Raw genomic sequence first — 16,349 nt, 5'->3', positions numbered from 1 at the left:
TGGCTCATGTTTGGGTTATGAACTCTGTGGTGTTTTCCCCAAGCTAATGCCGTATGAATTCTCTTTCTGTTTCATTAAATGTTCTTTTCCTACACTCAGACTCAGTGCTTGCGAGTGGGGAAGCATTGCCTCTCAGAGGCGCCCAGGGGTGCGTGAATTTCCCAGATCACTGGGTGGGGGCTCGAGACGGTTCTTTGTGAGATTGACCCCCAGATATTGAACCCAGCCCTGGTTACTGCCAGGCCTACCTGGCAGAAGGGTTACATATTATCATGTACTATTTTTTCCACAAACACTCATATTTTGTTCAGTATGGATGGCAGTATTGTTTGTGTAGGTCCCTTTTTCATGTGTTGCAGATTAGAGAATGAAGCAGGGAATTGCAGGAAAAGAAAGATGATACCATGGTTAAGGTATGGTTGAATGCTGCCTTGGAGATTCTACCTATGCTACAGAGTTCATGTTTGACTGAAATAAAAATGGTCACAGATAGGTATTTTTGTATGCCTTTTCTGGGTACTTTAAACACTAGAGCTGTAACTGGGGGGATGGAGAGGGGATGTCTCTGTTCTAAAAGAGCTATATAATGCTATGTACTCTGAAAAGCCAGGGCCTAGGCTTCTTAAATTGGATACCTAAAATAAATGTACACTTCTGACAGTTTAATCTCTGTTCATCCATTCTCCATGTGTAAAATGAGGATATTGTCATCTAATATCACAAGAGTGCTGTGAAAATAAATTGGCTAGTATTTGTAAGGAACTAAGATATAATGAAAACACCATAGAAAAGCCCACAACAAAGTGAATTCTTGGTATTCAGTGCAGGATTTGGATGATATACAGTAAATGCTGTCTGAGTTCTCGTATTGGAAGATAAAAAGAAATTTAATAGCTACATGTTTGTTGAGCATCTTGCATACTACGCACTGAGTTAGGTTTTTCTATGGAAAAAATAGCGATTGAAATAATTACAATACATAGTCACAGAGGAGCCAGATTAAGGTTCTAGCCGCAACATTAATTCTTGCTTTTATTTAACTTTTGAATGACTGCATTTGCAAAATTGTCTTTACATGGGCACCTGGGATTGTGGTTTTTTATTCTTTAATTTTCTATAATGTAGTTATGTGCTTATGGTCGTGTAGGAGATGTGTGGTTAACCTGGAAAAAGAACAAAGATACCCAATTCCTTGCTCTTTGCTTCAAGCACAAGACCATTCCTCCTCCTTTAATAAGTTCTCATACAAAATCCTGAATATATGATGATTATTTTGTATTCATTTGTGCCCCTCAGAGATTGTGCATGTATGAAAATCACATCCATTTTGATCTGAGGCTCCAGTTCCACAAACATCTGTATTTAACTTGCAGCACCTAAATAGCCCCGTTGAAGTCAACTGTAATTGTAGAGACAAAATAAAAAAAAGGATCAGAACTGATAACTGCACATACCTATGTTTCATTGTGGTATAATCACACCTTGCAGTGATATGTTCAAAACGTTTACTGAAACTTTTATTGTGGATGGGGTAAAATGTTGCTAGAAGGAAGCATTATAGTTACTACCAAGTTATTATTTAATTTCAATTTGTGATGCAAAAATTATTCAGATGATGTTCTAGCCACCTGGAAGTTTTTAATATACGATATTGTCCAGTAGTATATACAAGAGCTAAGAAAAGCAGCTGGTATGGCCAATTGTAACTTCAGTATCTGTGCAGGGTATAGGGGGGGGGGGGTGTGTGTGTGTGTGTGTGTGTGTGTGTGTGTGTGTGTGTGTGTGTGTGTGTATCACACACACACACAGCTTTATCTAATTTTTTTTTTTAAATCAGTTGGTATTCATTGTATTCATCATGCTGTGATTAATTAACCACGTAGAAAAATATTACCCTAGTAGCTTCAGGGAAGATTTTCTATTGCATATAGAACTTAATGAACAAACAAAAAAACAATTTTACTAGCTTTGAAGCTTGCAAAAATAGATGTTAAAAACAAGCAATTTTAAGTGTTAAATTGCTTTCTTTTAAATATACTTTCTCCAAGCCCTAACAATTGTTGTCAACTCATATCTGTATAACTTAATATCAGTTGTTTTTTAGTCTACATTTCTATTGGGTTTTTTTTAGTCTAAAAGTCTTAGAATGACCTTTTTCTTCTTTTTTCAAAGAGTTTTTTTTTTTTAAATGGTTGATGTTACGAAATCCACATATTGACAGTATGGAACAGTGGGGTATATTGTTAAACCTAATTATTTTATGAATCATGAAAACTTTATAATCTGACAGGAATTTGGAGAGTTTCATAATACCATATCAAATGATCTTTTCAATAGGATACAGTTGGGCAATGGTGAAAGAGATGGCTGAGATATGTGGAGCACTTACTCAACCTGTAACATTTCCTGTAAGAGCATCTTTGTTACAACAGTCAAAATCTGAGTTGCTCTGGTTATTACAGAAGTCAAACAGGTGAGTCTGAGGATTTCTAATTTAGTCATTTGCATGATAAAGACAGATACTAGTCAGCCCTTTAACATTTTTGCACATAATAAGTGTATGCGCCATATTTTAAGCTTTAAAAATATTTTTTAACTTTTTAAATTTGTTTTGTCATTTACATTCAAGATAGATACTACATTATCAATAAAAGAGAAAAATGAAATTATTTTTACATGGAAATTTTCCCCATAAAATATATGGATTAAAGATATTCTGTCTGCTGAAATAAAGTAGGCACAATTTATATGTGTATAAAGTATTAAAAATCTACAAAACTTATTTTTCAAATTCCTTACTAACTGAATCTTTAAAGGCTTGAAACTAAGGCACATTGCACTAAGTTCCATCACAAAGACTTCTCAACTCTACTTTAGTGAGTATACTAAGTAGTTTAATTTCATGATTTTAAATCAGTTCAAACCAATTTGTCACATTTTGTATGTACTTCATACTAAATTGTGTATACATTTCATGATCATTTGACATAAATACTTCAAATATGAGGATGTTTAAATGGAAGTTCAAGCAATTGCTCTAAGTCAGTGAGTTTTGTGTAGATACCCGAAAGATATTATTTTTATTGTTTTTGAAACATTGATTCATATTTCAATTTCCAACTGATTCTTAGAAATTCATAGTATAGGAAAAGAAATACGGTACAATGACGATTTTTTCAATTACTTTCCTTTTTTATCTAATCCTTGGTAGGCCTATGCATATTCTACTGGTGTACATTTACTATTTTAGTTTACTACAGTGGTTCCTACAAATTCCAAGCATGATCAGGGCCTCAGTATGCTAGGCACAGTACCAATACTGTACAAATGACTGTTAGACTTGCTACAGGGGCCTTCTTATGGGATGGGGGAACAGGCAGATACCAAACACAGAAATGATATATAGTAAAACTCCATTAGTCCGGCATCCAATGCTCCGGGACTCCTGATGGTCCAGCACCATCAGGAACCCGGAAGTGCTGGGACAGCCAGACAGGCTTCCCCCATTCAGCTCCTGCTGAAACTGACCAGCAGCTGAATCGGGGAAGCCGGGAGCAGAGCAGCTGGGGTGCTGCCGAGTTGGTCCGGTAGCGCTGCCCCTCGGGGCTGCGGGACCAACCCTGCAGCACCCCAGCTGCTCTTGGGGATGCCTGGGCAGAGCAGCTGGAGTGCTGCAGGGTTGGTCCCGCAGCGCCAAAGGACGGCGATGCGGGACCAACCCGGCAGGACCCCAGCTCTGCCCCGGGCTTCCTGGAATCAGCCGCTGATCTGTTTCAGCAGCGGCTGACTTGGGGACCCCTGGGGCAGAGCAGCTAGGGTGCTGCCGGGTTGGTCCCACAGCGCCGAGGGGCGGCGCTACGGGACCAACCCAGCAGGTGCTGCCTTGCCCCAGGCGTCGGGATTCAGCCGCTGCTGAAACTGACCAGCAGCGTCAGTTTCACCAGCAGGCTGAATCTGGATGCCTGGGGCAGAGCAGCTGGGGTCCTGCTGGGTTGGTCCCGCATCTCCATCCTTTGGCGCTTTGGGACCAACCCGGCAGGACCCCAGCTGCTCTGCCCCAGGCGTCCCCAAGAGCAGCTGGGGTGCTGCCGGGTTGGTCCTGCAGCCCCGAGGGGCAGCACTACGGGACCAACCAGGGCAGTACCCCAGCTGCTCTGTCCCAGGCGTCCCCAAGAGCAGCTGGAGTGCTGCTGGGTTGGTGCCGTAGCGCCGCCCCTCGGCGCTGCGGGACCAACCCGGCAGCACCCCAGCTGCTCTATTGCAGGCATCCCCGATTCAGCTGCTGCTGAAACTGACCAGCAGCGGCTGAATCAGGGACTCCTGGGGCAGAGCCTGACTATCGTAAGGGGGGGGCTATGAGGGATCTGGGGGTGGCATCCCCTCCCACCGCACTCCAGACCCCTCATAGCCCCCCCTTCTGATAGTCCGGCATATCTGATAATCCGGCACCCCCTGGGTCCTAAAGGGCCGGATTATCGGATTTTTACTGTACAATACTCTAAGTACATTTTATTGCTTATAAAATGAACCTTATTTACTTCACATTTATATCCCAAATAACATTACATCAGAGTTTGTTGTCAGGAGTTCCGATGTTTAGTTGGGGTTTAGTTCAGTTACAAGGTGCAGGAAGTCAACAAATACCACACCATATGTAAACAGGACTTTGGATTGTTGAAAGACTCCAACTTGCAAATGTGTGAAGTTTCATTATTATTAACGTTGATGTTATTAGTCTTTTTGTTTTTGTTGCCTTTTACTCACCCAATTCCAAAGGAACAGTTCTGGGCATGTCGCCATGATTCAACACATGCCATTTTCTTCAATTCTTATAACTTTTTAACAGTTCACCTGGTGGGTTTTTATTTGCTAATTCTTTATTTAACTTTGCTCTGCCTTGAAGAGCTCTTCAGTGTCACAAGATAACAAATCTTAAATCTGTCATTTGATACAGGACAGAATATTGACCATCTTGGGTGTTTGGCCAATATAATTTTGGAGAGTGGTGGGAGGGTAAAGATTTACACATTTATAGGTGTAGAACAGGGGTGAGGAATCTAAGGCCTGGGGGCCCAGATGCAGCTTCTGGATTGCCTGAATCTGGCTCCTGAGGCTTAGGGCCTCCCCCAGCATTGAAGAGCACACACTGTCACCTTCCCCCAACCCTCCAGCCGCTGACTGATTTTTCAGTGCCCCGTGACCCTAAAAAGGTTCCCCATCCCTGGTGTAGAAGAAAAATATATTTCACTTTTTTTTTTATATATATAATGGTTTTGTGTGTGTGTCTTCTTTTAAAGGTTAGAATAAATTCAGGACAGACAAAAGTATTGGTGAGGTGGTCCAGGTGGATAATAAATTCAATTAATCATATAGCTTTGCAGTTCTTGTGCGATTAAAACCACTATAGTTAAGATTGCATAACCTTTTTCATAATACTTTGTTTTAATTATTTATTGCTTTGTTAAACTTTAACTAATCAGTACATCAGCTCGTATAACCATTTGCCTGGTTTTACAATAGACTATAGAAAAAGCATTAGAAAAGTCAGTATAAACTAAAATTTCATACAATGATTTGTTTAAACTGCTCTGTGTGATATACACTGAAATGAAAGTAAAATGTGTTTATTCCAGTTGATTTATTTTATAATGACATACTAAAAATAAGAAAGTAGGCATTTTTTCAGTAATAGTATTCTTTGACACTCTTGTATTTTTATTTCTGATTTTGCAAGCAAGTAGTTTTTAAAGGAGCTGATCTTTTTTTCATAGTATGTAGCATTTTATGGCACTATATATGAATAATGCATAACGCCAATTGGATTCAGTTTTCCCAGTAAGCATCAGGAGTATGGCAAATACAGCTCCAGGTATCTCAAGATAAACTTCCAGAAACTGTCCCAACACTATCATTAATCACTTATTAAATGTTTGGTTTGAATTACTTAGCAGGGATAGAATGGTTAGCACAAAAAGAAATATTGACTAGCTACCATTGAGCATCATCTGTATTTGTGGTCCGGTGGGAAAAATAGTATGTGATCATGTAATTAAAGACTGCATCAAATTGCACAGGCACAAGTGCGCAAGTATTAACAGTGCCCAAACAACCCTAATTCTGTTATTTCCTAACTTCAGTGCTTGAATTTCTAACTTTACCATCTGTCAGTGTTTTATATGTAATTGTATCTGACATTAAGATACAAGTCCTAGTAGTCTTTTCTGTGTGTTTTGTGCTCTAAGTAATTTTAATAACTCTGTTAAAACAGGTACAGTCTGACTGTTTGGACAGGAAGGCAAGATGAGTACTTCATAGAAGACCTGCTTTACATCAGAGAGACCTTTGATAAAAGTAGGGTTTACTATGATATTTTGGAACCACAAAAATCTGAATTCAGAAAGGCCATAGGACTAGAAGCCTGAATACAAAGGAAATACGCTCACACTGTAAACAGTAAATGAAACAATGAATTCACACTGCTGTGGTGCTTTTGGGTAATATTGATTGCTAATTTGGCTCCTGAACATACGAATGGCCATAGTGGGTCATACCAAAGGTCCATCTAGCCCTGTATCCTGTCTGCTGACAGTGGACAATGAGAGATGTGCCAGAGGAAGTAAACTACGGGTAATCATCATGTGATCCCTCTCCTGTCATCTGTTTCCAGACAAACAGAGGCTAGGGACACAATTCCTACCCATCCTGGCTAATAACCATTGATGGATCTAACCTCCAAGAATTTATCTACCCCTTTTTTGAACCCTGTTAAAGTTCTTCATAACATCCTCTGACAAGGAGTTCCACAGGTTGACTGTGGCGGCGTCTATACTGCAAGCCTTTTCTACAAGAGGAAATGCAAATGAAGTACAATAGGTCACACTCTCATTTGTATTTCTTCTTTGGATCCCTTGTGTGCAAGAGGTTTTTGCGCAAAAAAGAGCTGTATAGCTCCTTTTTGGGCAAAAACCCCCTTTTGCGCAAAGCTGTCCTTCCTCAAAACATTTACACCATAATACAAAAATCTGTTGTAATATTGTTACTTTCGTTATTTCAGTGCAAGTCTGTAGGGGAACACTTACTTTGGAATAAAAACATTGAAATAGAACACTTATTCCTAAGTTCACATTACTCCAAAATTTGTAGCAGAGAATCCCCAATTATGGCCTGGTGTATTTTCAGGGAGCAGGTTTCCTGGTGGGTTCACAGCAGGCTACTGCTGAAGTGAGGAGCTGTTGCTGACATGAGCACTGCTCTTTGGCAGCAGAGATAGAAGCCTGTTGGTTGCTGCTGCTGGACTGGTGCAAAGGCCTCCTCATGGCCAAGTGCCAGAAGCAGACATTGTTAAGGTAACCTGGGACTTTGGATGAGTTGCTGTTTCAGTTGTTGGTTTTCAACCCACTCTTCCTTGGCTGGGTTCCATTGGAGCTGCTGCCACTGTCCCATAAGTGTTTTCTTCCTTCCAGGTGTCCAGCAGAGCTTCACTCTCTTCCTGGTCACCTACAGAGTTGTAGCCTGCTGGCTGATGCCTTTATATATGATTTCAGTTTATTAGCTATTCATTTATTATTATAATCCATCCAATCCTCTTGCATGAATTTGCACGTGCTAATTTGTCATATGTGACATGCCATCTGAATTAATCACTTTCCAGGGATTAGCCTATGCTATTTACCACTTATCATTTACTAATTAGTCATATGTACTGAGAGCTTCTCCCCTGTTCCATAGACTTCTAGGGGCTCAATGCATTCCTATGATGTTCTTTTCATCTGTCCTTAAGATGAACCCTAGCTTTTTCCTGTCTGAAAGTCCCATTGATCTCTGTGGGCTACAGTGTATTCCTATGGGATTTTGCTGAGTCATTCTTCATAGGAAGTAATCTCTATTCATTTCTATGATCTCTCATGCAGGGGCATCAGGTTTGTATAATTTTTGTTGATGCCCAGAATAGGTCCAAGTCCTGCCCTGCCCACCTGCCTTGTAAGGGGAAGGTCAAAGATGAGGCATTCATGGTGCTGGAGCGGATTCAGGGCTTGTGCTGAGGATTAGGGTGCAGGCTCTGGAATTAGGGATAAAGGGTTTGGGGTCACAGGGTCACTACACACATGGTATTGTAACAATGGACTCCACTCAACCAGTGGGGAAACTCCCAGGCTGCATCTAGACTGGCATGATTTTGCGGAAATACTTCTAACGGAAAAGTTTTTCTGTTAAAAGTATTTCCGCAAAAGCATCCATGGCCAGTCTAGATGCGATTTTGCGCAAGAAAGCCCCGATTGCCATTTTAGCCATCAGGGCTTTTTGGCGCAAAACAGTTCTTCTCTGTCTACACTGGCCCTCTTGCGCAAGGATTCTTGTGCAAGAGGGCTTTTTCCCGAGCAGGAGCGTGAAAGTATTAGCGCAAGAAGCGCTGATTTTGTACATTACAATGTCAGTGTTCTTGCGCAAATTCAAGCAGCCAGTGTAGACAGCTGGCAAGTTTTTACACAAAAGCAGCCGCTTTTGCGCAAAATCTTTCCAGTCTAGATGCACCCCCACTGTCCCCTGGCTGGACAAAGTCCCTCCAACACACCACTTTATATACAGGTACAAACAAGTTACACATTACTCATGACGTGTCAGGATACCACCCTCTGACACTACTTAGATACCACCCATCACCTTGTACCTCATAGTTTGATTAAATCAGCTATATACATCATATTATCCATTTGAGACCCTTTCCTGAACCTGAGTCTGTATCTGTGGGGAATGTTGGGTACCATCTTTTTTTGTAAGGAGCTTGTGTACCATGTGCTTTCAACTATGACCAGTAACAATTGGTGTTCTACACTAATATTCACCCTGATTATTCCATATGACCCTGCCCTCCATTCATCAAGTCAAGCTAGACATTATTTAGTTGTTGGAATTTTATATTAATTGATATTGGGCTAGTTAGGAACATTGGCATTTTCACCTCCTCTGGATTAACACTATTGAGACCAAAAGTCTTCCACATGAGTGCAAAAATAGGTGTGGATTGTCCCTATAGCTGGCATCTCTTCCTCTTCTAGCTCTTTGTGTATGCCATTATCCTCATCTTCTGCAGCTGCTATTAATTCTAATAGTCCTTCTTGGGCATCTCTAACATCTCATGAAGAAGTGGGTTGTGCCCACGAAAGCTCATGATACCATCCACATTTTTTGTTAGTTTCTAAGGCGCTGCAAGACTATTTGTTGTTTTTTAAGTATCTCCTGGTCACTTAATTCTGGGAGGTCCTCAGATCTTTTTGTTACTTTGTTTTTTTTCCTTTCACGTTTTTCCCCCTGCCTTTTTAGGACTTGTATTTCATTAATGTATTGTCCATAGAATACTTTTTACAGGATCTATTGAGCATTGCATCACTTGGAGAGTATCAGTCCCTACTATTCTAGGTCCATTTATGCTTAGTTTCATGATTCCAAAATACACATTATTTTTTGTTTCTTGTGCCAACTATCAGTGGAACACTCTATGGAATTTTGCTTGTTATTCCCTGTGCCTCCATATTCCTGGTATTTCTGAAGAAGTATGTAGAAGAAAGTGTGTTGAATTACATATATTGACAATAGTTGTCAATTTTTATCTTTATTTACGTCTACTAGCTGTCTTTCATGTCTGCCTTTCCACAGTGATATTATAACTTAGGATGGTTGTTCCACCGTATGACTTAGTGGTTTTACTGTTTGGGTTGATGGTTCTACTGTCAGATTTGGATTAATAGTTTCTCTAATGGGTAGACTTTCCAAGAACAAGTCACTGAGGACTTATTCTATAAACTCTAGGAATTCATACCAATGGGACTATAATGTCCTGGGAGAAGTTCTTTGAATAACAACAAGGATGGTATAAATCCTCCTCATGTTGACTGTTTCTTCACCGCTTCCAGTTTTTATTACTGCTATTAGCCCTTTACTTGTTCTTAATTCTTCCTTTCGTGTATTTATTTGCCTTTTGCAAAATGCATGATTTCTTTCTTTTCTCTTTTTACCTGCAACTGTCATGGCAACTTGCCTGTCTTTTGCTTTTTGTTTCCATTCCTCAATTTCCTGTACCGATATTTCCTGCTTTTTTTAAATTTCATTTAGTTCATTTTGTGACTCAATTTGAAACGTCTGAGTTAACCTAGTTGCTCCTACTGTATTAATTTCTGCTTTAAGTTAACTATTTATCCTTTGTCTCACTTTTAAAAATTCTTGTATTTCTTGTGTTTGTTTATTTCTAAATCCAGGGTACTAGCTACATTTTGTAGCCCTTATAAAGCAGCTTACTTTTCCTCCTTTTCCTGGGTTTTCCTGAAGACATTCTTTTTCCCCCCTAAGGTTGAACCCATTATTCTCATTGCTACACAGTTGATGGTATGCATCAGGCCCAATGAACATGCCTTCCTTCCAAGAACCAAATCCTAAGTTACCTCTCAACGTTGTTTCTAATGAGATATTGTGCTACTGTTTCCTTGTTGCTATCCTACTAAATTTTTATTGACACTTTAGGGGGAAATCTAGGTTATGATTCTTGATTACACCTTATTTTCTAAAAAGGATGTTTATTCAAAAGTTTCAGATGTCTGCCTCCTGGGCTCTTTAACCTTCAGTGTTGATCTCTGGAATCTGCCTCCTTCCAGCCTCTGCCTTCCATACCTAATTCTGTTTCTCGTGGGTCGTCTTGCCCTTGTCTCACTGACTTCTAAACTGACCCTTTCACCAGCCTTAATCTAAACTCCCTGATCTTCTTGGGGTGATTGGCTCCAGCTTCAGAAACTACTGATTATCAGCCTAAAAAATGTTTTTTGTTTAGATTTCAGCTCAAACATCAGTATAACAGCAATTTCTAGCAAATACCCTTTAAAAATTATGACAAAAAGGCTCTTACTTACCTTGGACTCCATATCCTTAGTGAACTTTGTGACATCAGTTTGCAAGACAATTCATTAAGATAAACAAAAACGTACTGGTTGGTGTCATCCATTGACCTGGTATGCAGTGCTGTACCTTCCCTTAGGCTTCAAAATAAGAAATAGCGCTGTGAGCCTACCTATGGATATCATGTTGTTACCCACAAATTTGGACCTGAAGCACACCAGAAATAGCCTACCTATAACTGAAAACCAGCTGTCAATTTAATCCATCTTAATGGGAACAGGAGGTGGTCTGCCCTTCAGATGACTCCCCAGGATATGTGCACAGACTTGCGTTGATGTAATAAAAGGTGTGAATGTTATTTTGGTGGAAACTTGTATGTAGACCAATCCTAACAGTTTACTTCTCTGCTATCTCACTTCTGTTCTGCTCCTGACCAGTCTTTCCTGTGTCGAGAAATTCTTTGTTTGGGAGTTTAACTCTTTGGCTACGTCTAGACTGGCATGATTTTCCGCAAATGCTTTTAACGGAAAAGTTTTCTGTTAAAAGCATTTGCGGAAAAGAGCGTCTAGATTGGCACGGATGCTTTTCCGCAAAAGCACTTTTTGCGGAAAAGCGTCCGTGCCAATCTAGACGCGCTTTTGCGCAAAAAAGTCCCGATCGCCATTTTCGCGATCTGGGCTTTTTTGCGCAAAACAAATCTGAGCTGTCTACACTGGCCCTTTTGCGCAAAAGGACTTTTGCCCGAACGAGAGCAGCATAGTATTTCCGCAAGAAGCACTGATTTCTTATATGAGATTGTCAGTGTTCTTGCAGAAATTCAAGCAGCCAGTGTAGACAGCTGGCAAGTTTTTCTTTGCGGAAAAACTTGCCAGTCTAGACACAGACTTTGTGTACTATGCCTCCTCTTTGTATAATCCTTTTTTTGTATTGTATTGCTCAGTGTTTGCTTATAAGTTTCAGTCAAATCTTAGGACTTTTCTTCTTCCTTGCTCTTTAGACACAGTGGGTAAAATCTTGGCTCCACTGAAGTCAAAGGTAGTTTTTCCATTGAATTCTGTGGAACTAGGCTTTCATCAATGGTTTTTTTGTGTTTAGTAACTCCATTTAAAACTTTGCAAGGATAGTCATAGGAAGTAACAGATTGGATGAAAACTCTTTAATATATACATTTTAAAAGGCTTACATTGCAAGTGTAGCAGTTTTTTATTCATATTTATATGTACTTAATATAATTTTCACAACTGATAATACAACACTTTGTAGTTTAGAGCTGCCATGCTATATATTTTATGACCATTCAAATAGTAAATGGCCCATAGCAGTATGTATTATAATTAAAGCAAAGCAGAAACAATCTTTCTGAGCTTGCCACTGCTTAAAATTTATTTTTGAATGAAAGCAGATGCTACCACCACATTTTAAAAAACAGTATTTTCCTCTGGTCATCTTCAATATATAGCTGCTGAATTATTTTATATATTTTTAAAATGTAATTTTCTTCCATCTTAATTATAACCCTTTTTGTTGTCTTTATCACCCAGCTGTCTCTGATCACAGGCCCTTTGTTATGGTTGTAATAGATTTATTTCTGCACGTAACTTTCCATTAAACCTGTTTGATGTTATCTCATCAAGCTCATGCACACAAAGCTTTCACTTTTGATTTTTATTATGTTATATTTGGAGACTGGAAAATGTAATTCAAATTCCTGTTGCATGTTTTCTGTTTCATATCAACATTGTTTTTGCAACAACAGGCCAGATTAGCATCTTTTAGGTCCCTTTTTGCAGTCCCATGTTTTATGCTGCCTGTCAGTATCTGGCCTAGCTAATGATCAGCCTGTAGACCAAATTCTGTGATGAATCCTCGTTCTGTACCCAGGGCCATCCTTAGGATGTTGCAGGGCCAGAGGCAACACTTCTGCTACAGGCCCCACCTGGGCACTCTCCTTCCTATTACCTCTGTGAAGCTGAGTGCAGTGGGCCAGAAGAGTGCAGAGGCAGAAAGGAACAGGCTGCTGGGCTGTTCTGGTTCCTGCTACTGATGCATGCATGGGACAGGGGAGGAAGCAACCCTTGTTACCACCACATGACGGGCACCCATGTAATCTCCTGGATCATCTTGACCTGCTCTTAACAAACAGGGTACGTTGGTAGGGGAAATAGAAGCGGGTAGCAATGGCCATGAGATGGCTGAGTTCAGGATCCTGATAAAAGGAAGAAAGGAGAGCAGCAGAATTTGAACCAGAATTTGGACTTCAGAAAAGCAGACTTTGACTCCACCATGGAACTAATGAGCAGGCTCCCCTGGGAATTTAATATAAGGAGGAAAGGAGCCCAGGAGAGCTGGCTGTATTTTAAAAAAGCCTTACTGAGGGTGTAGGAACATAACCATCCTGATGTGCAAAAAGAGCAACTATGGTAAGTGACCAGCTTGGCTTAACAGAAAACTCTGGAGAGCTTACACATAAAAAGGAAGCTTGCAAAAAGTTGAAACTTGGACAGATGACAAGGGAGAAGTATAAAAATGTTGCTCAAGCATGCAGTATGAAATCAGAAAAGTCAAAATGCAATTGGAATTGCAGTTAGCAAGGGATGTAAAGGGTAACAAGAAGGGTTTTTTAAGGTATGTCAGTAAGAAGGAGGTGATGTTGGGAAGTGTAGGACCCTTACTGAATGTGGGGAGGCAACCTACGAACAGATGATTTGGAAAAAGCAGAAGTACTCAATGCTTTTTTTGTCTTGGTCTTCACAAACAAGGACAGCTCCTAGACTCCTGCACTGAGCAGCACAGTATGGGGAGGAAATGAGTAGCCCTTAATGATTAAAGAACAGGTTAAAGGACCACGTAGGAAGCTGGACATGCACAAATCCATGAGGCTAGATCTAATGTATTGGAGGGTGCTGAGGGAGTTGGCTAATGTTTTTGCAGAGCCACTGGCCATTATCTTTGAAAACTCTTGGGCTGTGTCTAGACTGCATCCCTTTTCCGTAAAAGGGATGCAAATTAGACATATTGCAATTGCAAATGAAGCAGGGATTTAAATCCCCCCCCCCCCCCCCGCTTCATTAGCTTAAAAATGGCTCCCACTTTTTTCCGGCTCGGAGCTTTGCCGGAAGAAAGCGCCAGTCTAGACGCGGATCTTTCGGAAAATAAAGCCTTTTCCGAAAGATCCCTTATTCCTCTTAAAATAAGGGATAAGAGATCTTTCGGAAAAGGCTTTATTTTCTGAAAGATCCGCGTCTAGTCTGGCACTTTTTTCCAGAAAAGCTCCGAGCCGGAAAAAAGCAACAGCCATTTTTATGCTAATGAAGCGGGGGGAGGGGGTTAAATCCCCATTTCATTTGCAATTGCGATGTCTAATTTGCATCCCTTTTACAGAAAAGGGATGAAGTCTAGACACAGCCTTGGTGATTGAGAGAGGTCCCAGATGATTGGAAAAAGAGAAGAATAGTGCCCATCTTTAAAAAAGGGAAGAAGGAGAAACTGGGGAACTACAGACCAATTAGCCTCACCTTGGTCCATGGAAAAATCATGGAGCATGTCCTCAAGGAAACCATTTTTAAGCACTTGGAGGAGAAAGAAGGTGATTAGGAACAGTCCAGTCATGCCTAAGCAAAATGATTGCCTTCTGTGACTTAATTGGTTCTGTGAATTGGGGAAAGTGGTGAACATGATGTATCTTGACTATAGCAAAGCTTTTGATAGTGTCCCACAGTATTTTTGGCAGCAAGTTAAAGTAGTATGCATTGGATGGATGGACGGACTATGAGGTGGATAGATCATCTGACAAAGTCCATAGTGCAGCCGGTATCAAGTAGAGTGCCCTAGGGGTTGTTCCTGGGGCTAATTTTGTTTCAACACTTTCATTAATGATCTGGATGATGGGTTGGAATGCACCTTCAGCAAGGTCACAGAGGACACTTAACTGGGGAGAGAGGTAGAGATGCTGCAGGGTAGGGATAGGGTCCAGTGTGATGTAGACAAATTGGAGGACAGCCAAAAAAATCTGATGAGGTTCAACAAGCACAAATGCACTTTGGACTGAAGAATCCTATGCACTGCTACAGGCTGGCTATGGGTCAGTTCTGCAGGGAAGGACTTAGCAATAATGGTGGATGAGGCCAATGGTTTATTGGGCTACATTAGTAGGAGCATTGTCAATGGATTGAGGGAAGTGATTATTCCCTTGTATTTGGCACTGGTGAGCCCACATCTGAAGTACTGTATTGCATCAAATCCAATGCTTCCTCCATGTTTACATTTGAGAATTATTGACTCTAGGAAGAAAAAAAGTGTTTTCAGCTTAAACTGTTTCTATGAAAAAATGTGAAAAAGTTTCACTTATTTTACGTGCATGTAAAACACAATTAAGTTCCCTACTTAGATATTTCTCCCTGCTTCTAGAACCATTATCTCCCATTGGAAGGGGAGTCAGAGCCACTCTCATCTCAGTTCTAACCTTGAGAATGAAACTTTTGGGCTCTCAACGGATTTCTTGAGAATACCTTTCAACAATTATTATGAACTAAATCTATGTTTGGGCTGTTGATCTAAATAGAGAATGCCGCCATAGTATAGATTACTGATGGACCCCATCTTTTAATAAATATCCACAATAAATACAAACCAACTGATGACATATGCAGCCTCCAGTGCCACTGGACGACTTGCAGATCATGGATCACCAGCTGCCCTGCTGCTGGCTGTGCTGCTCCTTGCCAGACCTACCTCCCTGTCAGCTGCCCTGCTGGTCATGCCTCTCCACCAACCACTCAGCTGGCCATTCACCAAGATGTCTTCAGGACACCTTACTTATAGCACTGCTCTGAGTGTTCTCAGCTGTTGGGGGAACCTCACTTGGCAGTCTTCTTGCATCAAAGACATTGGACTATACCTACAACCTAGGCATCAGTGATTTCAGCTCTGCCGAATGTAAACAAGATACTTTGAGTCTAAATTAACGGTTATCATACTATATAGAGAGAAAGGGTCAAATAGTGCCTAACCTAACATCTCCAGGTACAAACACCTGTCGTCACAATTTTTTCAACCTACTGGGGCTTTGAAAACCAGGTCCTGTGCCTAGTGAGTGCTGTTTAGTTGAGGGTGAATCCCTCCATCTGGGTATGCCCAGTACAGTTTTGCTACCTCAATTCTCACATGGATAAGAACCCTTTATTATTTCTTCCCCAACAACAAGGAGACTAGAGATCAAACAGCAGCCAAAAGTGATAATTTGGGCCATGCAATTCCATCATGCTGAGCACCCACCCAGGATGGGCCCATGCAAAATAAATCGGACCCAGAAGTCCCGTTCCACAGATCATGACAAGTAAGTCGTCTTCACTTTGGGCTCATTAGACCTCAATTAGAGTATTGCATCCAACTTGGGCAAAAATTTCAGGAAAGATATGGAGAAGAAATCAAGCAATGGGCTTAAATTGCAGCAAGGGTAGTTTACG

At 40.7% G+C, this 16,349-nt stretch overlaps 1 protein-coding gene across 6 annotated transcripts in view; it reads left to right on the top strand.

The window, feature by feature from the left end:
* The window catches only part of FAM151B (family with sequence similarity 151 member B), a 58,479-nt gene that overhangs the window by 23,163 nt on the left and 18,967 nt on the right, over positions 1–16,349 (top strand). For 4 of the 6 annotated variants that reach the window (XM_075932223.1, XM_075932224.1, XM_075932225.1 and 1 more), the window contains exons 5-6: positions 2,338–2,473; positions 6,269–6,351. In XM_075932223.1, coding sequence (XP_075788338.1) covers positions 2,338–2,473; positions 6,269–6,351 — 219 coding nt within the window. Of the gene's footprint in view, positions 1–2,337; positions 2,474–6,268; positions 13,941–16,349 lie in introns of those variants that run through there. The other 2 variants (XM_006124328.4, XM_075932226.1) reach the window with 2 other exon arrangements.

This window comes from Pelodiscus sinensis, chromosome 6 (genome assembly GCF_049634645.1).
Source record: "Pelodiscus sinensis isolate JC-2024 chromosome 6, ASM4963464v1, whole genome shotgun sequence".
In the NCBI taxonomy this organism is placed as follows: Eukaryota; Metazoa; Chordata; order Testudines; family Trionychidae; genus Pelodiscus; species Pelodiscus sinensis.
The sequence above is the reverse complement of the archived record's forward strand: the minus strand, read 5'-3'. Positions and strand labels throughout refer to the sequence as shown.